This window comes from Falco rusticolus, chromosome 6 (assembly GCF_015220075.1).
Source record: "Falco rusticolus isolate bFalRus1 chromosome 6, bFalRus1.pri, whole genome shotgun sequence".
In the NCBI taxonomy this organism is placed as follows: Eukaryota; Metazoa; Chordata; class Aves; order Falconiformes; family Falconidae; genus Falco; species Falco rusticolus.
This window is the reverse complement of record NC_051192.1, coordinates 17,147,562-17,171,431: the sequence shown is the minus strand read 5'-3', so window position 1 is coordinate 17,171,431 and position 23,870 is coordinate 17,147,562. Positions and strand designations below refer to the sequence as shown.

At 63.8% G+C, this 23,870-nt stretch overlaps 3 protein-coding genes across 6 annotated transcripts; 1 reads left to right on the top strand and 2 right to left on the bottom strand.

The window, feature by feature from the left end:
* Positions 1 to 1,349: 1,349 nt before the first annotated feature.
* LOC119150557 (E3 ubiquitin-protein ligase RNF19B-like) lies at positions 1,350 to 9,690 on the bottom strand. Its single transcript, XM_037393155.1, has 9 exons — positions 8,101 to 9,690; positions 5,208 to 5,824; positions 4,507 to 4,697; positions 4,031 to 4,181; positions 3,407 to 3,569; positions 2,844 to 2,958; positions 2,517 to 2,654; positions 1,993 to 2,206; positions 1,350 to 1,847 (listed from the first exon to the last, which is right to left on the bottom strand). Exons 2-9 carry the CDS (start codon positions 5,654 to 5,656, stop codon positions 1,688 to 1,690), a joined length of 1,581 nt encoding a protein of 526 aa, XP_037249052.1. The 5' UTR covers positions 5,657 to 5,824; positions 8,101 to 9,690; the 3' UTR covers positions 1,350 to 1,687.
* An 887-nt stretch (positions 9,691 to 10,577) lies between these two features.
* On the top strand, positions 10,578 to 15,274 carry ZNF513 (zinc finger protein 513). Of its 4 annotated transcripts, none has more exons than XM_037391663.1 (4): positions 10,606 to 10,694; positions 10,764 to 10,865; positions 13,273 to 13,866; positions 14,111 to 15,274. In XM_037391663.1, the coding sequence occupies exons 1-4, from the start codon at positions 10,655 to 10,657 to the stop codon at positions 14,860 to 14,862; spliced, it is 1,488 nt and encodes a 495-aa protein (XP_037247560.1). In that variant the 5' UTR covers positions 10,606 to 10,654; the 3' UTR covers positions 14,863 to 15,274. The 4 variants fall into 4 exon arrangements, with proteins under 4 accessions (XP_037247558.1, XP_037247559.1, XP_037247560.1 ...); XM_037391660.1 differs by having other exon boundaries at positions 10,607 to 10,694; positions 13,276 to 13,866; XM_037391661.1 differs by lacking the exon at positions 10,764 to 10,865 and having other exon boundaries at positions 10,578 to 10,694.
* Positions 15,275 to 15,379: 105 nt separating this feature from the next.
* Positions 15,380 to 23,840, bottom strand: SNX17 (sorting nexin 17). Its single transcript, XM_037391665.1, has 15 exons — positions 23,673 to 23,840; positions 20,649 to 20,723; positions 20,154 to 20,271; positions 19,689 to 19,753; positions 19,399 to 19,509; positions 18,882 to 18,972; positions 18,593 to 18,680; positions 18,134 to 18,203; positions 17,930 to 18,022; positions 17,579 to 17,782; positions 17,096 to 17,218; positions 16,883 to 16,960; positions 16,619 to 16,693; positions 16,242 to 16,283; positions 15,380 to 16,153 (listed from the first exon to the last, which is right to left on the bottom strand). Exons 1-15 carry the CDS (start codon positions 23,730 to 23,732, stop codon positions 16,034 to 16,036), a joined length of 1,413 nt encoding a protein of 470 aa, XP_037247562.1. The 5' UTR covers positions 23,733 to 23,840; the 3' UTR covers positions 15,380 to 16,033.
* Positions 23,841 to 23,870: the final 30 nt, after the last annotated feature.

Here is a 23,870-nt window from a genome sequence, read left to right as displayed (position 1 = left end):
TTAATATACGTATTAAACACAACTGGGCTGATAGTGGTAAATTGGACATCACTTAGAACTTAAACCTAGCTGCACCTAACCTGCCACCTCGGTGAGGAGAGTTGGAAGGCAGGGGGGGTAGTATTTTCTGCTAAATTACTCCATCCCCTTCAACGCAACATCTCCCAAGGATGCTGCAGCGGACTGGTCGTAGGCAGGACCCCACTTGCCTGCCCAGTTCAGGGTACCCATGCACAGCCTGTGGCATTCCCACACAGTTCCTCCAAACCGGCCTGGCTGCAGGATGGATCCTTGGTGGGAGTCAGGACCCACAACTTTGAGCTGCTTGGCCCGAGGAGCTTGGGAGTCAGGGGGCAGCTGCCCCCACCCCAGCCCATCCAGGGCATTCCTCAGGGGCACCCCTGTTGCCTGCGGGCAGGGCGATAGGCCACAACCAGCCCTGCATGTGGAGGGACCAGGATGGCCACCACTGCCTTGTCCTCATCCATATGCAGAAATGGGTGCCCTGCAGCCCATGCCAGCATCCCATGGGGAGTGGAGGGAAGCCAATGTAAGATGTGGAGCACCACAGCTCTGCCAGTGGCTGGGGGATAACCTGGCCCCCAGGCAGGGGCCACCCCACACAGGAGTGCAGGGCTGTGTGGGGGCCCTTAATCCCAGTGCCACCATGGAAGGGAGCAGCTGTGGGCACCCTTACTACTGATGCCCCTTCCACCTGGGAGAAGCCATAGATCCTTCAGCACCACTTTCTCCCCTGCTTTGGAGTGGGTGCCTGTCACAAGGATCCAGGTAGGTCCCCATGCTGTGGCACCCCACATGCTAAAGCATCACCCACAGCTGGCCCAAGGGCACAGGCCTCCTCTCCAGCAGCGCTGGGACCACTCCACACACTGCTGGGGCAGGTAGGGTGCAGATACATGGGTACGGGTCAGCATAGTGAGACCTGTGTGTTCCCCAGCTCTGCCCCAGCCCAGTGCATGGCCTCCCACCCTCAGGGCTGCTTTGGGCCCCCGCTGCAGCTGTCCCGCACCACACTCGAGCTCTGTCTGCCAGCAGCCACGTGCTGCCCCCAGGAAGGCAGCTGGGGCACACAGGTCCCATGGGTGCCACACACTGTGCACCAGGGGCCGGCCCAGCTGGGGCAGTGCTCAACCCCTACCCAAGTTGCTCAGTTTGCTGGTGCCAGCTGAAGTTCTACAGCAACACATCCCACCCTCCCAGCTGTATGCCATGCTGGTCCTGCACCCGCAGCACTCAGCTGGGGTGTTTGCCTAAGGGAATATACCCGATCTTCCCCTGCTCCCTGGCCCTGCTTGTCCCCTCTGCCTGTGCCTGTGTGGGGCTGGGCCCACTCTACTGCAGAGGAACACACCATGGACCAAAGCCTGCTGTGATGGGGGCTGTGCTGTCGGGGAGGGGGGCTGTGCCGCAGGAGACAGACAGACCCTTGGACAGTAGTTTTATTTCCCAGTGGTGCCAGTGCTTGAGCCTGCCTTCAGGGAAGGGGTGCACAGGGTGCTGGCAGCATTGAGCACAGTCAGTACCCACCCAGCCTGGGGACGGCCAGGACCCAGTCCATGGGGCTGGTGGTGCCCCACAGACAGTGACCAGGGCACGGATCTTTGTGCCAGTGGCAGATGAGAGCTCTGTGGATTGAGGGTCTCCCTGCTCAGTGCTGCAGTCCCCCTCACTCTGCAGGGATGCCCATGGTGCTGCACTTGTCACTGGTGCCTCCCAGGGAGTCCCCAGAGAGACTCTGCCCTGACAGCACGCTGCACGGGCTCTGCTGCCGGGCAGGGTGCGGCACTGCTTCAGTTGACACCTCCACCTCGATGTTGACACCTTCCCTGCAGACAAACACAGGGCCTGAGGGTAGCAGCCCGAAGTGGGATGTTGCCACACCTCTGCCCACTACAGCAGATATGGGGAAAGCTGTTAAGAAGGAGACACGCCAGTCCCCTCTGCCTCCCCAGCACAGCAGCCCCAGCTCACCTGTAGGACATATCCTGGCCCTCGCTCAGCATGCTCCCTGCAAGGGCCACTGTGCTGGCTGACTGGCTGTCCCGCTCCTTCCATGCCACCCCGGGGTGCGGGCTATGGCTGCTGCTGGGAAAGGAGGCAGTTGTGTCTGGGGCTCCGTCCTCACCTGTCCTGGGGCTGGGCAGCACCGACCACAGCTCATTCATCGGTGGAGGGAGAGATGGTGCTGAGGACCCTGTTCACAACAACTGCTCCCCATCCATGGCAGGGAGCAGAAAGGCCCTCCAGGCTCTCAGCAGGGACAAGCTGGTCCCAGACTGCTCTGAGCAGCACCCGCTTTCTCCAGGACACCAGCCTGCAGCCTCCCCACAGGGACAGAGGTGTGCAAGGTACTGGCCAGGCCAGAACCGGCACAAGTCCACAGGGAGCCCCTGGCTCTGGAGATGTCCCAGCCACAGAGGCCAGAGGCAGAACCAGGGCCTGTGCAGCTCAACGGAGGGCACAGGCCAGCAAACAGACAGTAGCACAGGACTCACGCTTGGTCAGGTTCTCCAGCTCCACCACACCGAGATCCCCAGGTGGGCTGCGGCCACCCCCACACCCCCAGCGGCTCCGAAACAGTGACAGCACCACCACCCCATAGACATAGGTGAGCACCAGGGGCACACCAACACCTGTGGGCAGACAGGCAGCTACCGCCCAGCCCCCAGCAACAGCCCCAGCTGGCCTGCCCCCCTGGGCAAAACGCTGGTGCCCCAGGTCTCAGACATCCCCCCCCCAGAGACACTCCACTGCAGCGGCCCCCAGGCCCCAGTCCCACTGTCCCCAGCATGTGGGCAGTGCCCTCAGCCCTGGCCACTTACCCACAGTGACTGCTGTTATGATGGGAGACACAAAGAGAGAGAGGAGGACACTGCTAGTGACAGAGAGGCACTGCTGGCACCCCGACAAGCTGCTCCTCTGGCTCTGGCCCAGCACCTCAAGGAGAAGCGAGACAGGTGAAGGGCTCTGCAGAGATCTCAGCACACAGCCCCCAGGGATGGGGTCTCTTCCTGGCGCTGGCAGAGCTCTAGCCACAGCTGCCTGGACACCCCCTTCACCTCCTCAGGGACAAGCAGCCACCATAGTGCCACCACCACAGCCCAGGTGTTCCTGGAAAACAGCCCTGGACCCCTGAGACCCCTTCCTCCTTTCGCCCACCCCAACCCCCACCTCTCCAGGCTGAGAGAACCCTCACTGGCTACGGGTGCTGGGGTAGGCAGCAGAGAGGGTTCCCACCAGGAGGGACTGTGGGGGAGGCAGGGGGGGCACAGACACACGCTGTGGGCAGTGGCGAGCACTGCATGTCTGTCTGGCCCGGAGGCCATGGGCTGCCAGGCTCGGTGGGGAGTGCGACCATGGGGACTCCAGGGCCCCCTGCCAGTACCTTCCTACCCATGTAGATGGGGATCCCAATGGTAATGACAGGGACAGCGATGCCTGCGATGAGGGAGATCACCATAGGCGCCCCCAGCACCACACCCAGCTGCCACAGGATCTTCTGGGTCAGTGACCAAGGCCTCTTCCCCCAGAAGGTGCAGCCAGAGGGGCTGCGAGGACAGAGTGGGGCTGGGACAATGGTTCCTGCGCAGGGGCAGGCAGACACCAGCACAGCCCATCCTCACGCTGGGGGGAGCCCCACGGGCCCACCGGGGAAGCAGAAAGCCAGATTTCTCCACCCCAACCCTGAGCTCCAGCTGCCACCTGGAACCCCGCTGTGGGGTGCTGACAGCCGGCCCCAGGCCCCCAGCCTGGCCAGACCCAGCAGCCCTCTGCTCCCACCCCACCATCAGCCCCACAGCCCAGCCAGTCCCAAGCCTGGCTGTGCATGGACGTGGCTCTCAGCAGGGTCCCACTGCCACCCATCCTAAACCCATAGCTCCTGGCAGGGCCCCTGGCCCAGCACTGCAGCACCTCCAGCTCAGCACCGGGCAGCTTCTGCAACCACCCCTTAAGCTCCTGTCAGTTCCTCCGCCCCAGCCCCCCAGCGGCCCCCCAACCCAGCACTGACCTCAGGAAGTGCACACCAGAGATCTCCTGCAGACAGAGCCAGCAGAAGAGGCAGCCACAGACCGTGCAGTTCATGCAGTTGCAGCTCCCGTCATTGATCTTCATGATGAACGCACTGCAGCGTGGACAGACCTTGACATCCTCAGCCTCATCTGGCGGGGGAGAAGATGAGACGAGATGGATGGGATGGGGGGGGCAAGCGAGACATGACAGTGCAGGTCCACCCCCACACCCTGTCCCAGCATCACAGCCTGTCCTGTAGGTGTCACGGTGAGCCAGGCACAGCAAGGTCTCACTACACACCCCAGCTTGACTGGCACAAGGGCCACATGCCTCCACACACAGGCAGTCAACAGGGACCACTGGGTCCTGGCTCCAGCATCCCCACAGGCAGGAAGGTACAAAGGCATCCAGCTGTGCTGCTCAGTCATGCCAAATCCCTGCCCTCCTTGTTCCCACCCTGGGCCAGAGTCTCACCATGCGCCAAGTCCTCTGGGTGGACTAGCTGTGCTGAGGGGCTGGTCAGGCGGGGGGCTGGCAGCACTGGCGCACAAGGGCCATCAGGGTGCCAGGGCTGCCGGCAGTGGTAGCAGAACTCAGTACCACAGCCCTCATGCTCGCAGGTGAGGCGGGGACACTCGGCACAGCCATAGGCAATGACAGCATAGCTGTGGGAAGAAGAAAGTCCGTGTTAGGGGCTGAGGGGGCAGCGGTGCCCATGGCCATCCCTGCATCCCCTCCATGGCACAGCCAGGCCATGCAGTGGCAGGTGCCAGCTCCACACTGAGCCAGAGCTGCAGCCCCTGTAGCCAGGAGAGCCAGGAGACACTGTCACCAGGTCAGACTGCAGCACAGCCTTCCTCACCCAGCACCCACACAGTTCCCTTGGGGCCTCCTAGGCTGGCCCAGCATGGCCAAGAGCACCAACCCCAGCAGGCACACAGCTGCCTGGGCTCTGCAGCCAGGACAGGGACCAGGACATCTCTCTGAGCAGGCCCAACCCCACACGGGACCAAGCCACAAGGGGATTCAGCCTAAAAACAGCTCACGGGACACGGGCACAGTCTGCTGGGCACCAGTTCCCAGCTGGGGAAGCCCTTTGCCTCCACCGCGGGAAGAGGTGGGGGACCCACATGGCTCCCCTGCTCCCGGCTCTGTGCAGGGGGCCAGCCAGTCACCTGCAGTCAGGCGCAGGGCACCAGCAGGTGCTGGGGTCAGCCACCAGCAGCTGTCGCAGGAGGAACTCCTCATACTTGTCACGGAGGGCAGGCTCAGCCAGGAGGTGGTGGACATCGGTGGGCTGCAGCACGGCAGGGCAGTGCGGGCAGGCCACCTGCACACGGCTCTCGCTGACAGCGATGCGCAGGTACTGCTCCAGGCAAGCCCGGCATGAACGGTGGTCGCAGGAGGCCAGTGTGGGAAAGGCCTCGGGAGGCTGGGGCAGCAGGCACAGGGGACATTCCACCAGCTCCTCACCCTCACCCAGGGGCAGCATGATATGCATCTCCTCAGGTTCCTTAGGCTCTGGCTCCTGTTCTGGTGACATCTCCCCTCCAGCAGCCTGTGGCTTCCACCCAAAGAAGCCCAGGAGGCGGAGGGGTCCATGCACCCACGTGGGCCGCTCCATGGTGGCCCATCAGGGTGGCAGCCAGCTGCTGTTGGGCTACAGAGGGCAGCAGGGAGGTGCCAACCCCCGCGTGGCCGCCACGGCTGAGCTCCTACCTGGGCCTCAGAGCCAGCAACCTCCTCACAGACAAGAGCTGAACCATCTCCAGCTGCAGTTGGTGCACTCAGCCTGCAAAGGAACCACATGTGAGAGCAAGCTCTGGGCCCTGGCTGTGGGAATGGGCCCCCAGTACCCATGAGACCCCACTACCGCCCTGCCGGACCCCAGAGCCATCCACCGGCTGCACCACGGAAAGCATCCCAGCAGCTCTGGGACAAGCCAAGACCCGCAGTGCTCCTCGCAGCCCCTAGGCCAGCCCAGTCCCAGCCATTCATCCCTGTTGGGTCCAGGACAGTGGAGCCAACCCTGCCAGCAGTGCCCTGGCCCCAGCACAAGCCCTTCAGCATGGGGACCTGGCCCCTGGCCCCAGCTGGGGCTGTTCCAGATCCTCCCTCCTCTGGTGGGTCACAGCCCACAGCCCAGACCCGAGAGCTTGCCTCTCTCTGCTCCTGCATCCGCCTCCTCCTACACCTGGAACAGCTCCCACATGCTGCGCACCAGCCCGGCATGGGCAGCAGCCCACCCTGAAACGGCAAGCAATCTCCATCCAGGCACAGCTGCCGGCAGAGCCCTGTCAGGGCCCAGGACATTGCTCACCTCCTGCACCCCCCAGCACAGCCACCCTTGAACTCAGCACATGGCCCAGGGGTCCTTGCTTGATGTCTCCAGCTGACATGCTCCCTCCCACCAGGCTGCAGGCAAGAACAAAAGCACCCAGCCTTGCGGTCCCACAATCACATCCTGCCTGGTCAGTGCGACCATGGTCACCCCCAGCCCCACGTTGGCCCAAAGGCCCCAGGTGGCAGTGCCAAAGCTGACCAGTCTCATGCTGAGCTTGGGCAATGCAGCCACAGCCTGTCTCCAGCCATCCACATGCCCCTGAGCCAGCTTTGTTCTGTCCCACCCTGTCTCCTTCAGTTCAGCATCAAAATTCAAAGACACAGGACCTCCCAAATGCCCTGAGGCAGGGAAGACAGTGGTCTTTGCAAGGAAGGCAGTGGCAAACACTATGACAACTGGTTTGGCACTACAATAATCACACCCCTCACCTCCCCCACCCCAAGTCTGTGTGGCTCTGCTCTCCAAGAAAAGACATGACTGAAGCTCTGACTTTGCAGGAGTTCGAGTGCCCAAGAGCCACAGTCTCAGCACAGCCGGACACCAGTGCTTACCACTGCAGACACAAGCTCCTTAGACCAGCCTGCACTGGGAAGCTCCTAGCCACTGCTAGCTGGAGGAAGCCCACAGGAAAAGTCGGGGCAAATCAAAACTGCCATCACTACTCCTCTCAGGGTTAGCTCACAGGAGAGCACAGAATGTCTCACTGCCACAGAGAAAGCACTTCCTCCACAAAGGTTGGATCCTGAACTGTCCCAGGAGGAGAGAGCTCCTCCACCTGCCCTGCAACCCAGGGCAGCAGCACCTGAAGCCTCGTGAGGAGTGGTCACTTCTGACGAATGTTTCCTCACATCCCAAGTGCTGCATTAAAACCTGCATCGCCCAAGCTGCTGCTGAATTTGTAGAAGAGACAACCAAGCCAAGGGACCCAAGAGTCCGTTAATTAAGTGACCAGAAGCCAGGTGATTACAGGAGAGAGGAGGTAAATCTGTCAGTTTTCCCTTACTTAGAGCTTACAAGTCCTAGCCATGCCATAATCTCTTCTGACAGAAGAACCAGTCCCTCCACTGGTGTCCTTGGTCTTTGCTTATCTATACCCCAGAAAGTTGCACCCTACACTTTACACCTCCATAGCATCGCTGCACCCCTCCACTCCAACAGCCTCTACTGTTTTTTGCGTTTCAGCACAACTAAACCAGGAGAAGCACTGGCATGGGAGGAGGTAGATATTAGTGACAGCTCAGGTAAGACGGAGGAGTCTGATTACATCTCCTTTGCTGGGAACTAGTAAAGTCCTGCACCATGTCACCCCAGGTGATAAGCACTTTCTGGTGAGGTGACAACTGAGGAGCTGATGGAAACCAGGCTGAGATTGAATTTAAATTGTTGTTAGAGAATGGGAGGTACCGCAGGAGGAAAGCAGGGAAGGAATGTGCTCAAACACAGAGGAGGGCAATGGGACCACTGTCTCAGGTGACTGATGGCGTCACCACAGACTCTGCTCAGCAGAACAGCAGGAGCCCCTGCCGAAGCAGCAAGAGCTGCACCGACACTGTGGACATCAGCTGTCTGACCAGCGGGGCCAGCCCGTGGTCACAGACACCCCAGGCCTGCGCAGGTCCTGCACTGGGACTACGACACCTTGACTAAATGGTCCGGGCTGCACAACACAAGCGAAGAAGCACTGGCAGGGATCTAAGCAACCCCATCCTCTGGCCCCGAGGTACCTGTCAGCAGGGAATCGTTGCTGATGACACAGCATGGCCATGGCTCCCCTGGGACTGCCACAAAGCCCAACACATTCGACTGCCTCAGGGACCTGCAAATAAACAAAACCTATCCATGAACAGGATCAGCAGCAGCAGCTCGCACAGCCAGAGTCACTTGGACACATCAGACAGCTCTTCTAATGGAGCCACAGAGAAGGCAGAACGAGTCCCATAGGTGGGGACCACATCCAGGGCACAGGTCTAGGCATCAGAGCAGATGAATATGAGATACGGCTAAGCCAGAGCAGGGCTGCTGCCCCCAACACACAGAGTTGCACAACAGCCAGCCCTGGAAATGGGCCAAACCACAGTGTGGCCGAACAAGCCCTGAGGCAGGGTAACCAGGGGCCCTTCTCCCCAAGAAGTAGGACACAAAGCCCTAGGTGTCCCCAGCCTGCACAATGCCAGGACACGGGAGACAGAAGCTGCAGGAAACCAACCAAAGCAAAGGCAAATGTGACAGCATGAGACGGCTGAGCTCCCCCAGGGGCTGCAGTGTGACTGCGCTGCATGAGGAGCTGTCACAGCTACCCTGGGGCCCAGCAGACTCCTTGCCTAGCAGGGTCAGAGCATTTCTGAGCGTCCAGGAGCTGAGCCACACAAACCGGGGGAGATTTTCTGAGAAGGGGGGGTTATGAAGCACAGGGACCTGCCAGATGAGATCAGGAGCTCCACCACGTGGGGGCCCATCACCCGCACGTGCTCCTGGCAGAACCAGGCAACAGGGCTCAGGTCTGTGGTCCTTGAATGAGCTGTGATTATGCGGGTATGACTGGCAGAGGTAACAGCCACAGAGGAGCCACTGCACGGTCATGGTGCCCCAACTGAGTTTGTCCTGCATCTGCCTCTCCTCCCATGCCTGGCTGTGGGGAGTTGGGCTACCCTTCCTCTACAGCCAGTTCCCACAGGGGTCACCACAATCACAGAATAATTCAAGGTGGAAAGGGACCTCAAGAGGTTTCCAGTACACCTTCCTGCCCAAAACGGGGTCAGCACTGGGGTTAAGGACTTTATGCCAGTTGGGTCTTGAAAACCTCCAAGGACAAAGACTGCATAACCTCTCTGGGCAACCTGATCCGTGACTGGACTTGTTCCCACTTCCCAGGACAGTACAAGGGAGCAAGACCCCGGCTGGGTGTCTCCAAAGGACGGTTTCAGTTGCCTCTGGAGATCAGACCACAGGCAGGACTGCGAGTCCCTCTCTGCGCTGCCAAGAGCTCCAGATCCCTCATACAGGCTGAAAGGATCTCAGCACCGAAGGACCAAGATGGTGAAAGACTCGAACGCTGCCAGTCATCGCTACTCATGTGTCCTGCTTCATGTCAGTTCTCCATCCTGCCTGGCCACCCTGCCCTCTTGTGGCAACGTGGGCTCTGGACCACCCACCCCCACTCTGCTGGGATCCCCAGAGCCTCTGGAGCTCTGTAAGCCCACCGGTGCCACAGGCAGAAAAGCTGTCTCAACCTTCCACCCGCAGTGGTGCGTCTCCATCGCCCTCCCGGGAACCCCGCTCCTTCAACCCTCTCCTCTGCACGAGGCGGCCCGGGGGGGCAGCTGTATGGCCCGGGGGGGTATATAGGGTGGGGGCAGGGCTATATGGCCCGGGGGGGCAGCTATATGGCCCGGGGGGGTGTATATAGGGTGGGGGCAGGGCTATATGGCCCAGGGGGGCGAGGCAGCTATAGTGTCGGGGGGGGGGTATATGGGGTGGGGGCAGGGCTATATGGCCGGGGGGGGGCACCTATAGGGTCCGGGAGGTGTATAAAGGGTGCAGGCGGGGCTATATGGCCCAGGACGAAGCAGCTATAGGGTCCGGGGGGGGTATATAGGGTGAGGGCGGGGCTATATGGCCCGGGGGGGCAGCTATATGGCCCCGGGGGGTATATAGGGTGGGGGCGGGGCTATATGGCCCGGGAGGGCAGCTATATGGCCCCGGGGGGTATATAGGGTGGAGGCGGGGCTATATGGCCCGGGGTGGGTATATAGGGTGGGGGCGGGGCTATATGGCCCAGGGGGGGCACCACTAGACGGGCGGCGGCCCCGGCGGGCGGCACAGCGGGCGCTGCCGGCCCCCTGGGAGCGGGGCACCAGGGCGGAGGGCTGGCGGTGTTTGTGCCTCACCGGGCGCGGCTGCGTTAACCTGCGCCGCCCTGCCCCGGAGCCGCTGTCCCACCGGCGCCCGCTACCGCACCCGAGACTCCGCCCCTCCCGAGGGGACCCGGCCGTGCCCATCCCCCGCCTGCCTCCCCAGCGGCGCGGCCTGGCCCCCCCGCCGCATGCCAGAGACGCCGGCGCGGTGCCGGGAGGGAAGAGGTTGGCAGCGGACCCGCTCCTGCTTCCGGTGCCCGGTCCGCTTCCGGGGCGCCACCGTCCGCTTCCGGCGCTTGCCCCACCCCGCTGCGGCCGGAAACGGAAGTGCCCGGTCGAGGCGGGGCGGCGGCGGCCGCCCCGGGCTGGCGGGGGCGGCTGGCGGGCCGCGGGCGGGCGGGCGGTGGGGCCGGGGCCGGCCACGATGCCCCGGCGGAAGCAAAGCCACCCGCAGCCGGTGAAGGGTGAGTGCGCAGCGGGGCAGGGGGGCGGCGGAGGCCCGGCGGTGACCCGCGGCGCTCGGTGTGTTGCAGCGGACGCCGAGGACGGCCCCGAGGAGACGGCGGGAGCGGCGCTGGTGCTGCCCGGCGACTTGCTGCTGGGCCGCGGCCTGGCCTTCGAGAAGGGACCGCCAGGTGCGTGCCGCTCTCCGGGCCCGGCAGCGGCGCCCCGCGGGAACGGCCGGCCTGGGCCCCCCCGCTCCAGGAGCGCCGCCGGGCGGGGACGCGGCCCGGCCTTGCCGGTACCGGTTCCCCGCGCATGGCCCCATCCGGCAGCCGCCTTGCCCGGGAACGGTCCCGCCCGGTGGCTGCTCCGCCGCCGGGGGCGTTTCCCTCTCCCGGATCCCGCGGGGTAAGACCCCGACCCCCGGCAGGGGCCCGCGCCGGTGGTATCTGCCTGCCCGGCACCGATCCCCGGCGCAGACCCCCACTGAGCGCTCCCTCCCGTCAAGCCTTCCCACCCCACCCCCTGTGCGTTGTGCCCCCAGGGTTGTCCTGGGGCTGCGGGTACACCGGAGCTGGCAGCCGCCTCGCCGCATGCCGTGGCCGCCACCGGGCTCATCCCCATAGCTGCAGGGGCACGACTTTGCAGCCCACCGGGGCCTCGTCCCCATGGGGTCCTGCCCCACCGCTGCCCCTTGGCAGTGCGTGGTGTGGGGAGCTGGGCCGGGGCTGTCTCTCCACCAGCCTCTGCTTGCAGGCCCTGTGGCAAGGCCAGCCAGCACCTGCCCAGCTGGCAGCATGCTGGGCTCCAGGTCAGCTAGAGCCACAAGGCAGCCAGAGGAGCAGACGCTGCTTTGGCTCCATTAAGGTACCTCACAAGGACCAGTGGGTGCATCACTCGCTGCCCTCAATGGTGAGTGGTGAACAGAATAACATAGAAACAGAATGGCGAGATGAGGAGGGCACAGAGCCTGTGGCTCTGTCCCCTTGCTGTCTGCAAGGGCTGTGCTCCGGTGCGTGTGCTTGGCAGCCGTGCTGGGCTGTGCCCGCAGCTCCCACTCTCATGCCGAGGCACGGTCCCAGCTGCCTGGCAGATGGGGTTCTGCTCTGAGGGCTGCACTTCCCCACAGCCTGTGGCAGGGCCCAGTGGTGGGACAAAGCTCACTCGGCAGCTCTCGGAGCCAGACACGGTGAGGGCTGAAAGATGCTCTTTGCTGTCTGAAATACCTTCTTCCTTCCCGATCACAGCTGCTAGCCCCAGCCGGGGAGAAGGACCAGGCACTTCAGGGCCCACTGAGTAGGTCAGGAGAGCCATCACTGGCCATGTGCTCATCCTCACCCCGTGAGCCACACTGTCCCATGAGGGGAGCACAGACACAGCCAGACTGAGGGGACTGCTCTAGGGATGCTGTGGCACTGCTGGACTGTGGGCCCAAGCTGAGGAGGCCGGGGAGTCCCTTGGTGTGGGGCTTGAGGCAGGGTCGAGAGTTCCCCTGGCAATAGCCAGGCCCTCACAGGATGCCCCATTCTGGTGTCTATGCTTCAGGCAGTGCTTGTGAAGGGGTACCGGGGGCTGGGAGGCCACCCTGTCCCACCACATGGGAGCAGCCTCAATCCTGCACCTGCCTGGGGTTCTGGGAGCTGGGCAGTAGTGAAGGGGTGAATCGGCCCAGGCAGCTTTCTGGGGCAGGGGGCATGTGTTGGGTCTCACAGGCCCCGGGGCTCCAGGTCAGGCACAGCACGGGGACAGCTGGGCACAGCTTGAGACTGGTGGTGGCAAGGCTTTGGCTATATGTCGCTGCCATTCTGGCCCCAAGCACCAGCCTGGGGACACATCTGGGGTGTGGGGCCCACAGGCCAGCCTGAAGCAGCTGCAGGGCAGCAGGCTCTGCTCTTGTCATCCCTCCCTGGGGCACAGGCACTGCCTCAGGGGCTGCGGAAGGATGGGTCTGTGCCCAACCAGGAAGCAGAAGTGCCCTCAGAGCCTGGCCCAGACTTCCTCCCACTGCCACGGGACAGTGGTGCCGCGTGGGGCTGGGGAAGGTCTGTTTCCCAGTGTGATGGAGCGGGGCTGGTGCTGAGGCCCCATGGGGAGCAGGACCCAGGGCTGGGGCAGCAGAACAGCAACAGGGGGCCCGGAGCGAGCTTTATGGGCTCCCAGCTTTCCTGCCCGGGTCAGGCTGCACTCAACACCCTCCCACCGTCACTGCTTCCCACCGGCCAGGCCCACCAGTAACAGTGGGTGCCTGCCCCGCTCCTGTGCCCCTCGCCACCTGCCCTCCTTGTGCTGGGGGTATGGCCGCAGGCTGACCGCCCAGCTCGGCCAGCTGCAGGGCAGAGATGACAGTGTTACCCAAGGGGCCCAGGACAGGCCCTGCAGCAGGCTGTCAGGGCAGCTTACGGCCATGAAGCTCCTCACCCCTCTGTGGGTGGTGTGGTGGACCCCTGCAGGGTGCTGCCAGGGTGGGCACAGCTGCCTGGCCCCCCCTTCCTGTGGTCCCTTCCTTGAGGTGGACCCTGCGGGGATTGGTGGCACAAGCAGAGGGGCTGTGCCTAAGCCAGCAAGGCTGACACCGTCCCATCCCCATGGTCTTCTCAGCAGATACCCTGGTGGGAAAGATTGCCATCCCAGCATATGCGCTGAGCGACGACGACTGCTCCTCCGGGTACCAGCAGCTGAGCGTGGAGAGTGACCCTGAGGAGGGTGGGGAGCCCGGCCCTGCAGCGCTGCCCTGCCGCCAGTGTGGGCTGCAGCTGGCTGCCAGCCTAGGCCAGAGCTGCCTGCAGTGTGCCGGCACGGAAGGGGGCCGCAGCCAGCGCATCGTGTACTCCTGCCAGCTCTGCCCCTTCGCCTCCCACTACTCCAGCCACCTCAAGCGCCACATGAAGACGCACAACGGGGAGAAGCCGTTTGCGTGCCCGCAGTGTGCCTACGCCTCTGCCCAGCTGGTGAACCTGACCCGACACCTGCGCACACACACAGGGGAGAAGCCGTACCGCTGCACGTGCTGCAGCTTCGCCTGCAGCAGTCTGGGGAACCTCAAACGTCATGAACGAGTCCACAGCCAGGACAAGCCCTTCCAGTGTGCTGCCTGCGACTATCGCTGCAACCAGAGCCGCAACCTGAAGCGGCACATGCTCAGCCACCGCCTGCCCGAAGGCGAGGGGCCGCACCGGCGGGACAAGGACCCAGGTAAAGAGAGGGGGTGTGGGGGGGAGGGGAGAGCTGCTGGGGGGCTCTCTCCCATGGCACAGCCCCAGGGCTGGCGAAGGGCCAGGATGCGCATCCTGCCATTAACCTGTGCCCAGCGTGGCACCATGTGCCACCAGCCTCAGCCAGGGCACTGTCACCCCAGAGCCCACAGCTTGTCACAGAGCTGAGCCCTGCCAGCACTGCCTCATCCCGCTCACAGCCCTGTTTTGTGTTTTTCCCGCAGAACCGCTGCTGCCAGAGCTGAGCCTGCACGTGGGCAGCAGCAGCGGCCCCTTCCTGCCTGGCTGCACTCGGCTGCGGGGCGAGGAGGCAGCCGCGCTGCCCGAGCTGCTCTTCCCCTTCACATGCCGCATGTGTGGGCTGGTGCTGGACGACGGGTTCGCCCAGGATGAGGGCCTGGCTGAGCAGGTCTGCGGGCGCTGCAGCCTGGCGGTGCTGGGCACCGAGCCGGGCGCCAGCCCTCGCAAGGGCACTGGGGACAAAGGCTTTGCCTGCAGCCTCTGCCCCTTCGTCACCCACTACCCCAACCACTTGGCACGGCACATGAAGACACACAGTGGGGAGAAGCCATTTGCCTGCCCGCTCTGCCCCTACGCCTCTGCCCACCTCGACAACCTGAAGCGGCACCAGCGAGTGCACACGGGCGAGAAGCCCTACAAGTGCCAGCTCTGCGACTACGCCTGTGGCAACCTGGCCAACCTCAAGCGTCACGGGCGCATCCACTCGGGTGACAAGCCCTTCCAGTGCAGCCTCTGCAACTACAGCTGCAACCAGAGCATGAACCTGAAGCGGCATATGCTGCGGCACACGGGTGAGAAGCCCTTCCAGTGCCGGGACTGCCCCTACACCACTGGCCACTGGGACAACTACAAGCGCCACCAGAAGATCCATGGCCACACAGCCGAGAGCTGGGTAAACCCACGCAATGCCAAAGCCCTCCTGGCCCCTCCAGCCGTGGGCACGGCCCTGCCCTGAGACAGCACTTAGCCCAGCTGCAGGGGTGCCCAGCCCTGCATCAGGCCCGGGGTGCCTCGGCCCCCGCCCTCCCTGGGGGAGGGATGGGCAGCAGACTCCAGGGGGGCTCGGGGCTGCCTTATGTGGGTGCACCGGGGTCTCCAGCAGCCCTCGCCTGCCTGAGCAGCATGAAGCCACAACCAGCAGCTTGGGTTCCAGGCTCAGGTGCCTGGCCCAATGGCGGTGGTGCCATGTCCCCAGGCACCCGCGGGGTGTGGTACCTGCCTGTTCCTGCCTGTTGGAGCCTTCCTCTGCCAGAGTCTGGGGAAAAGGGGGGAGGGGGGAACAGGACTGGTTCCATGGCTGTTTCCATGCTGGTCAGTGTAATTTATATTGTGTATAAATGCATTAAACGGTCAGTTTTGTTATCTGCTATTCTCCCTGGGGCCCTTGTTCTGCTTCAGGAGAGGACAGTGTGGGGCTGGCAAGGTGTGCAGGGAGAAGAGGGATAGTGACCACCTCCCAACAGACAGCCCAGTACCAATCAGGATCCATTTTAATCATCATTGGTGTGTAAACATCGGTTACTGTCCATTAATGCTCGGTCGGTCTGAGCAGCAGGAGATACGTGGTTACAAGCCTAGATTACGCTGGAGTCTATGAGCGGGTTAGAGAAGGGGCTCTGCGCAGAGCCCCCTGGAGACAGTGTACTGCAGTCTGTCCCTTGAGCAGAAACCTAAACGCTAATTTGGCATTACAGAGCCTCACAAGAGCTGCTCAGTGCCACCAGGCTGCTGCTGCCAAGCCGCTGGCCCAGCCACCCGGGGCAGCTGCCCCCCTGCGCAGCTGGGCACTCAAGCCAGGCCATCCCAGCTGGGGAAGGGGCAGCTCTGCCCCCACGCTGGGCCAGGCTCCGCGACACTGCTCCAGGGCTCAGCCTGGGCACGCTGCTCGCTGCTCGGGTTGGGCTGTTGCAGCCCTGGGAACGAGCCCTCTCCCAGCTGGAGCCAGCAGCAGGAGTTCAGCTGCCCCCACCCCAAAGGCAGCAGTGGGCTGGGGGTGAGCTCCCCAGCCCAGGGGAGCAGGGGAAGGTGGATGTAGCAGGTGAGAGGCACGTTGATTGCAACCTGGCTGCAGGTCGTACATTCCTCAGCGAAGGCCCTCGGCTGTTGCTGTCTTAGGAAGGGGGGCACTACAGATCTTCATCACCAATGCCCTCAAAGGCGTAATTGCCATGGAAGTTGTTAGCGCCCACATCGTTAGCAGAGCTGGAGTGGCTGATCCCTCGAAGGCTGACAGAGGTGAGCTTGCTCTGTGGAGAGGGAAGGCATTAGGGAGGATCCCACTCCCCCCTGCTTTGTACGAGGGTGATGGCGACAGTGCACCCACACACAACTCACCGAGAGTTTGGCCATCGGCTCCCGGGAGGCGTCAGGCGAGTCCTGTGGGGATGGCACAGTCAGGCAGCACTGGGGTGGTGGGACATGCCAACCACCCTACCCACCATTAGCCACCACTCGCCCTCCTGGGACAAGGCCAGGCTACCCTCTCTTCCCTCCCCCGGGGAGTCTGGCTCCTGGAGACTGGTCCATGGTTCTTTCTCTTCCCATGGCTATGGGAATGGGGCACAGCAGCCCTGCTGTCCTCTGGGCTTGCCCCAGCCCTGCCAAGGGGACAGTGGCACCTCTGGGGGCGGTAGGCTCTGGTACCCAATACAGCAAAGCCAGCCCACAGTCGCACTGGTCTCCCCCTGCCAGGGCCACAGGGTCCCACTCACCAGCAGTGGGGGCGATTTCACAGCCTGCTGGCTGTCTGAGCGCCGCAGGGTCCCATTCACCCGCCGGCGAAACATCTGCAAGGGGAGAAGCTCAGCTCAGCCGCAGGGTCCCCAAGGGCAACTCCAGAGGTTAAGATGGCCCCTGGGGATCCTTGAGCCGGCCCCATCCTGAGAAGAGCAAGCAGGGCCCAGCCTAGACCCCAAGGAGTCGCAGGGGCAAGATGGGATCCCACCCCAGAGACAACATCCAGCCCCAGCTGTCACCTTGCGGATGCTGCCTCCAGACTTCTTCACCATCAGCTCGTCCACCATGGACTGAAGGCAGATGCTCAGCATGATCGCCTGCAAGGGAGAGGTGTCATGAGGCTCCACGCACCGCACAGCCTTCCCAACACACCACGCCAAGCCCTTTCCTGCACAGCCACTCCCTCGCTCCCATCCTTGTCCGCTGCCAGCCTGGCACGCAGGCAGCCCTACCTGCGGGCTGGTGATGGTGACCCACTGCAGCCGGTCCTTGCTCATTAGATACTCGAAAGCCAACTCCAGCTTCACCTCAGACTTCCCCGGGCTGCTCCCCGAGGGACCATTGCTCATTGGCACCTGCAAGGGCACGTGCTAAGGCTGGGAGCCTCCAGAGGGAAAGACACCAGCTTCCCACGACCCTCTGCCAAAAGGGTAGCCCCAGCTGGCTGCTGGACACCCTGCCCAGCTCCCACTGGCCTTCCAGCACCGTCAGGTCCCCCTCACAGCGGCAGGCCCCTCAAATGTCCTCACACCGATGACCCCCTCAACCCCAAATCACGACTCGGACCTTCCCCAGGCCAGCTGGGCTGGAAGCAGGCAACACATCCAGCACCTTTCCCAGGGACAGCTGCTGGACCGGCCCAGCACAGCCAGGTCCCACCAGACCCCCACGAGCCTTCCCTGCTCTCCAGGGCCCCACAGGCAAGTGGCACTCACCGAGGATGTGACCCGCCAGCACCGCATGCGTGTGACCTTGAAGCTGCCTTCCTTGATCTGCTCGCTCGGCAGCCGCACCTGGAAGTTGAGCTCATTGTTGCCAGCACTAACGACGACATGGCATCCCTTCTCAGGGAAGTCAGTGACGCAGGGGTCAAACTTGAGATAACCGTAGTACTTCAGGGTCTGCGCCAGGCGGATGAACTGTGGACAGAGCCAGGGAAGTTCAGCACAGACACCACAACTCCTGAGCCAGGAACAGGCAACGAACTCAGCACCACGCGTTCACACAGGACTGGTGCCAGGCCAGTGCCTGGACTGCTCCAGTCACAGCATCCTGCCCTCCCCTACCTCCTTCTTAGAGACTTTTTCCTGCAGGGACTTCAGCTGCCGGTGCTGTTCCTTGTTGACAAGGATCCATCCATGCTCGATGTCTGACACCGTCTACCAAGAAGCAGAGGCTGGTGAGCAGTGGGGCCCACCTGAGACCCCGCACAGCCATAACCGAGGGGTGCAGTGCCCCTCCTCACCCAGCTGGGCCACACAGACCCTCACCTGAGCATACAGCAAGTTCAGCCCCACACGATGCTCCATTACATCATCATCATAGGAGGAGTCCCAGTAGCTAGAAGGGAACCACATGGGTCAACTTATTCCCCAGCTCCAAACAGCAATGGGGAGAAATACATCTCCCATGCTGGGGCAAGGCGCCGAGCCAGGTCTCTGGCCAGCTCCCCTGGTAGCCCATCAGTTGCCACACCCCAACTCCCCCTCTCAAGCCGATGCCAGAGGCAGCAAGGGTCGTGTCTGGGAAAACAGAAACAGGGACCAAATCCAGCAGGGCAGCCTGGCCCCCGGTGTCACGGCCTGGGACACCTGGGTGTGTTGCTGGGAGCCAAAGCACCCTGCAGACAGCAATGGTGAGGCAGGGGGTGGCCCCTGTGCAGAGCAGGGCGCCCCAGACACTACCCCACTGCTTTGGCAGTCACTGCCCCCTCCAGCCCTGCCACTCACCTCTTGCGCAGGATGATCCTGAACTCAGGGTTATGCAGGCTGGTGACGGACACATACGGCAGCTCAAACTCCTGCAGCTTCCGCACGACTGCAGGGAAACAGCAGCTCAGCAGCAGCTTGGGGCAGCAGGAGCCCACCAGACCCCCACCAGCCAGGACACCCCAGGGGAACACGCTGGATCCCCCCACCCAGGACCGTCTGGTCCAAGCACACAGCTCTCACTCCAGGGCAGGGTGCAGGGTAGACATCCCACCGCAGCCCTTGTGGGTCTCCAGTGCGCTCTACTCACAGGAGAAAGCTCCATCCTTGGTCTCTCTCACTAGGAAAAGGCTGAAGTAGCCAACCAGGTCATCTGGCAGATCCAGCTTGGAGGCCACAGCCTGGGAGCAAGAGCAGGAGGTCACCACTTCCTGCAGAGAGGCAGCACTTCTACATCCTTACCCCGTGGCAGGATCCAGCCTGCACGCATGCTCTGGGGCCTCCCAACAGCAGGAAGGCAGCACCTCTGCTGGGCTGGGGGCCAGGGCAGGACAGGCAAGTGGGGCCCAGGGGATCACTGCCACCATGATAGAGCTGGGAGCCTCCTGACATCAGTCTGGACCCAGAAAGGGTCACGAGCACATCGGCATGCTCTTCCCAGCTCCACCGCTCTTCAGCCCCTCTGGACAACCCTGCTCTGTGGGGTGGGTAGGGATGCGGCAGGGAGGGCTGAATGGCTGCCAGGCTGAGGGAACCCCTGCAACATGTGGGAAACCACAGAACTCAGCAGGAAGAGCTGGTCCCACCCAACACAAGAACTTTCACACCTCAAGGACATCCTCTGTCTGGTCCGAGGTAAGGATGGTGACCTTAACCTTCTGGCCATTGGAGAGCAGCACTTCCAGCACCACCTCCTCTGTGGGTATCTGCTGCGTCTCCTGGAGAGAGAAACTGGACTGGCACCCTGGCCCCTCCACTGCAGACCACCCTCGCACCACTCAGACTGCCCCACAGTCCAAGGGCCCCAGCACGCACTGCCCAGTCCCAGTGGTCAGCACTCACCCCCACACAGGCTGCCCCAGCAGCCCACCACATCCAGCGGCTCCTGCCCCCTCACCTGCTGGGCCTTGCGCAGAAAGCTGTTGAAGGTCTCACTGCCTCCCAGCGTCGGGTCCTGCCGCACTGGGGGTGGAAGATGAGCAAGGAGTCAGACGTTAAGATGTGGGAAGGGGCGGGGACCCAAGCCAATGCCCATCCACTCGGTGGCCCCTCAGAGCCTGCATCCAGACTAAGCATGCACTGCATGTAGGGGGTACACATTGGCAGCCACGGACTCCCCACAGGTGGAGGCACTAGTGGGTCTCACCTCTGCCAGTGCAGGGAAGGGGAAGGGGCTGGGACAGACGAGCTGACACCCAGTGGACAAGGCCAGCTAACGCCAGAGCAAGACTGAGAATACCAACATGAGACACAGTAAACGTAAAAGTGTGGGAAGGAAGATGCGGGCAGTGCCCCAGTGCCCTGAGCAACCAAGAAGGGGACAGCTGGCCCTGAGCTGCAGCACAGGGCAGACCCAGCTTACCAGCCTGCATGTATTTCTCCAGCTGTTCCCGTCGTTGCTCTACTTCTGCCGGGGTGAGTGTGAAGATCTTCTTTGGGGGAAAGGCTGGGACCACATTAGCACCATACTCTTTCCTTAACTGGAAAGAGAGCAGAGTGCTGCCAGTGCCTCCAGGGAGATAGTGGCTGCTCTGACCCCCCACCCCAGCTGATTTCCAGGGGCCTGGCAAGGGGACCAGAAGGCTCAACAGCCTTCCTCATCCAAATGGACAGCCAGCAGTTTGCAAGAAGGTGGGATGTCACAGAGCAGGAGGAGGCCTGTACCCTGTGCCAAGGAACAGAAACCAACACCCTGCCCACAGCCAGCGCAGCAGCCAGCATGCCAGCTCTCCAGCAGCGCTCAGTGCCTCCCCACAGCACCCAGCGGGCCACGAGCACAGCAGACCCCACAGCGCTGCCCTGCAGGAGTGGGGTCAGTCAGCAGCAGCTCCCACCGCTGCTGGGGACATCTCCCTACCTGCTCATGCAGCCCCAGGAGCTGGCTGTAACGCACTCGGCAGTGCAACACCCCATTCACGTGGATGTTGTAGGCCTGCAGGGAGAGACACCAGTCAGATCCCAGCACCTGCCCAATGGAGGGGCCCCAGGGCCTGCCCAGCTTGGGGCACACAGGCCACCCCAAGGAGAAGCCTCTGCAGGGACCGGCCCAGGAAGATGTGACACCCCTGAGGACCGTGCCGAAGGGCAGATAGGGCACCCCCAGCCATCCCTTCCTGTCAGCAGAGGTCAGCTCCTGGACCCACCAGGTCCGGAGGAAGCACCAGGACCCACCTGGAACCCTCACGTGCCCATGCCAGGCCAGGCACCACCACAGCAGCTGGGTTTGCTTTGCAGGCACCAGCCCGGTCACAGCAGCTGGGTTTGCTTTGCAGGCACCAGCCCGGTCACAGCGGCATGCCACCCGCTGCCTGGACCCCCTCCATGTGCTGCCCTGGAGCACACAGCTCCGCAGCACTTCCCTCACAGGGCCGGAGATTTCTCCGGCTCTCAGGGGCAGCACCCTCAGCAGCCGGAAGAAGAGCAGGGCCCTCACACTCCAAAGCTGCCCGTGGACACCGATGCATGCAACCAGCAGCCCCAGGCAGGCACAGCCACAGCCCTCAGCCCAGCCAGGACCAGGAGGGGCTGCTGTCAGCAGTCAAGGGCTACGCATTAGCAAGCACAGACTGATCAAATGCCCAGGACTTGCACAGGTGAGTATAAGAACAGCACTGGAAGGTTTCTGTGTGCTGCTCCTCTGAAGACACATCAGCGTCAGCACAGACCTGCAGCCCAGTGGATATGGTCAAAACTGCTCAGGAAGTACAAGTGCATCCAAGAGGTGTGTCTGATGAACACCAGGAAGACATAACCCTGCAGCTGCCCAGCCACTGGGAGAGAGTATGGAGCCATATTGCAGCCCCAGGGATGCGGGTGTCCCCAAGTCAGCAAGTAAGGAGACCCCTCCCCACTCCCTGCGGCAAGAAGTGGCAGCCAGCAGCTGCTCTCCATTCTGCAGGCCCACAACATTTGGAGGAGCGAGCACAGCAACGCAGTGGCGAGCACAGCAACCTGGGCTGTGCTCAGGCCAGCAAAGCAGGAGCCTGGCATCCAGTCAGAGAGCTGCACAGCTGGGATGTCCACGCCACCAAAGGCTGTGGGCCTGGGCTCTCTCCACCACCTCCTGGGATGCACAGCCACTGCCAGCCCTCACCACAGAGCAGGGGATTCCTTCCTCATGTGCTGCCTGCCTGCCCACCCCTGGGCCACCACAACATGCCCCGGCAGTACCGGGGTGCTGAAAGTGTAAGGGTTGCTGCAGAGAGCCCAGCAGGACGTGCCTCCCACCCCAGCCCCAGGACATGCCCCCTGAGCCAGGGGAGAGGCTGGAAACCCTCTGGGACACCTCTGCCCCAGGCAGCACCAGCCCAGCCAGGGCTCGTCTGTCCCACAGCTTGGAGGGAGCCCTACAGAGTTGGGGAGGCAACTGCCCCTGCTGCAGGGGATCCCACAGAGCTGGGCCCTGGCTGCTGCCCCCTCTGCCCTGCACCCCTGCCCCAGCTCAGGTCTCCACTGATGCCACAGGCACAGGGCCGCACAGCACACAAGCCCCAGCCACTCCATGCCCCAACCACCGATCCTCTCAGGGGACAATGCTATCCCCTCTGTGCCGGAGCAGGTCCTGCTGTCCCCAGAACGGTGTTTGGGAGGGCAGGAGGGGTGCACTGCAGGGGCTGCAAATGTGCCTGCAGGCAGCGATCACAGCCCAGCCAGGTATCACCAACTGCTCTTTCGCTCACTGGAAGCCCCAAGCGTCCTGCCCCTGCAAGCTGGGGCTGCCCCAGGGTCAGCAGAGGCACCTGGGCAGGCCACGCTGGAGCTCAGCTGCCTTCTCACACCATCCTCCAAGCCAAAGGTCTTGCCAAGGGTCAAGCCAAAGGACCCTGCTGCGCAGGGTCCCTGTCGAGGGCCCAGGAGACCGGTGCGGGGCAGGGGTGGCCAGGTGGCGCAGGCAGCACTCACGCCTGCCCAGCATCAGCTCGGGGGCTGGCACCGGCAAGGCTCTCTGCAGGGCCACCAGCTCCTGCTCACAGCTGGGGCTGCAGAGGAGCAGTCCTCTGATGCTGGGGATGCTGGGGACACGGCCCTCCCCCACCCAAGGGGCCATCGCGACACCTGAGGCCAAAGTGCAGGGGGAGGCACAGGGCCGAACCTCGTGGATCACCAGGGCCCTTCGCCGCCCTTCCTGCAGCCCACGATGACGGCCGCCCCTGTCCCCCACGCACCGCGCATCCCAGACGGTTGAGACCGCCCCAGAGAGGGATGTCGGCAGAAGCGGGGGGCTCGGGGTCCCCGCGGCACGGCCGCGAGGCCCGGAGCTGGTGGGCACGGGCCAGGCCCCGGCCCTGCGGCCGCACCCAGGGGGCTCTGCCCACCACAGCCCGCGCCGAGGCCTCGGGGAGCCGCTCCCGGAGGTGCTCGGCAGCCGCAGGGCGGGCACGGCCAGCCCAGCAAAACAGGAAGCCGGGAGGAACGGACGGGCCGCCGGGCCAGGATGAGCCGGGCCCCCCCGGGCCGCAGCGCACCGGGCGAGCCGCTCCCCCCACCCCCGCGCAGGGCACGGCCCCAGCACCCCCAGTGGGGTCGCAGCCCAGGGACACTCTCCCGAACCCGCCGGGATCTGGCTTGAACCGCAGGGCCCGGCCCCGGGGCGCAGGGGCGGCGCGGCCCGACGCCCGCCCGGCCGTCTGGGGGGTGGCGGCCGGCCACGGGGGAGGGCTGGCCACCTCCCCCGGCCCCCGGCCCGCACAGGCCACCCGCCACAGGGCCCGCGGGCTCACACGGCTCCAACCAGGCAGGGCGCGGGCAGCGTCCGCCCCGGGACAGCGGACTCGCACCCGGCCCCACCGGGCGCTGTCCCCGCCGCCGCGGGGCCCCGCCGCAACCGGGCCGCATCGCCCCGCTCCGCCCCGCGGGACAGCGCCGCTCCGGCCCCGCTCACCACGTAGGCGGTGCCGCCGTCGCCGGCGCGGGTCTCGGTCTCGGGGATGGAGAAGTGCATTGCGGGGCCGGGGCCGGGACGCGCGCCCCCGCTACCTGCCGCGCGCCGCCATGTCGGGCCGGTCGCTCCCCGGCGCCGCCCCGCGGGGGCCCCCGCGATGGCGAGGCCGGTGGAACCGCCCGCCGGGGCCGGCCCGCC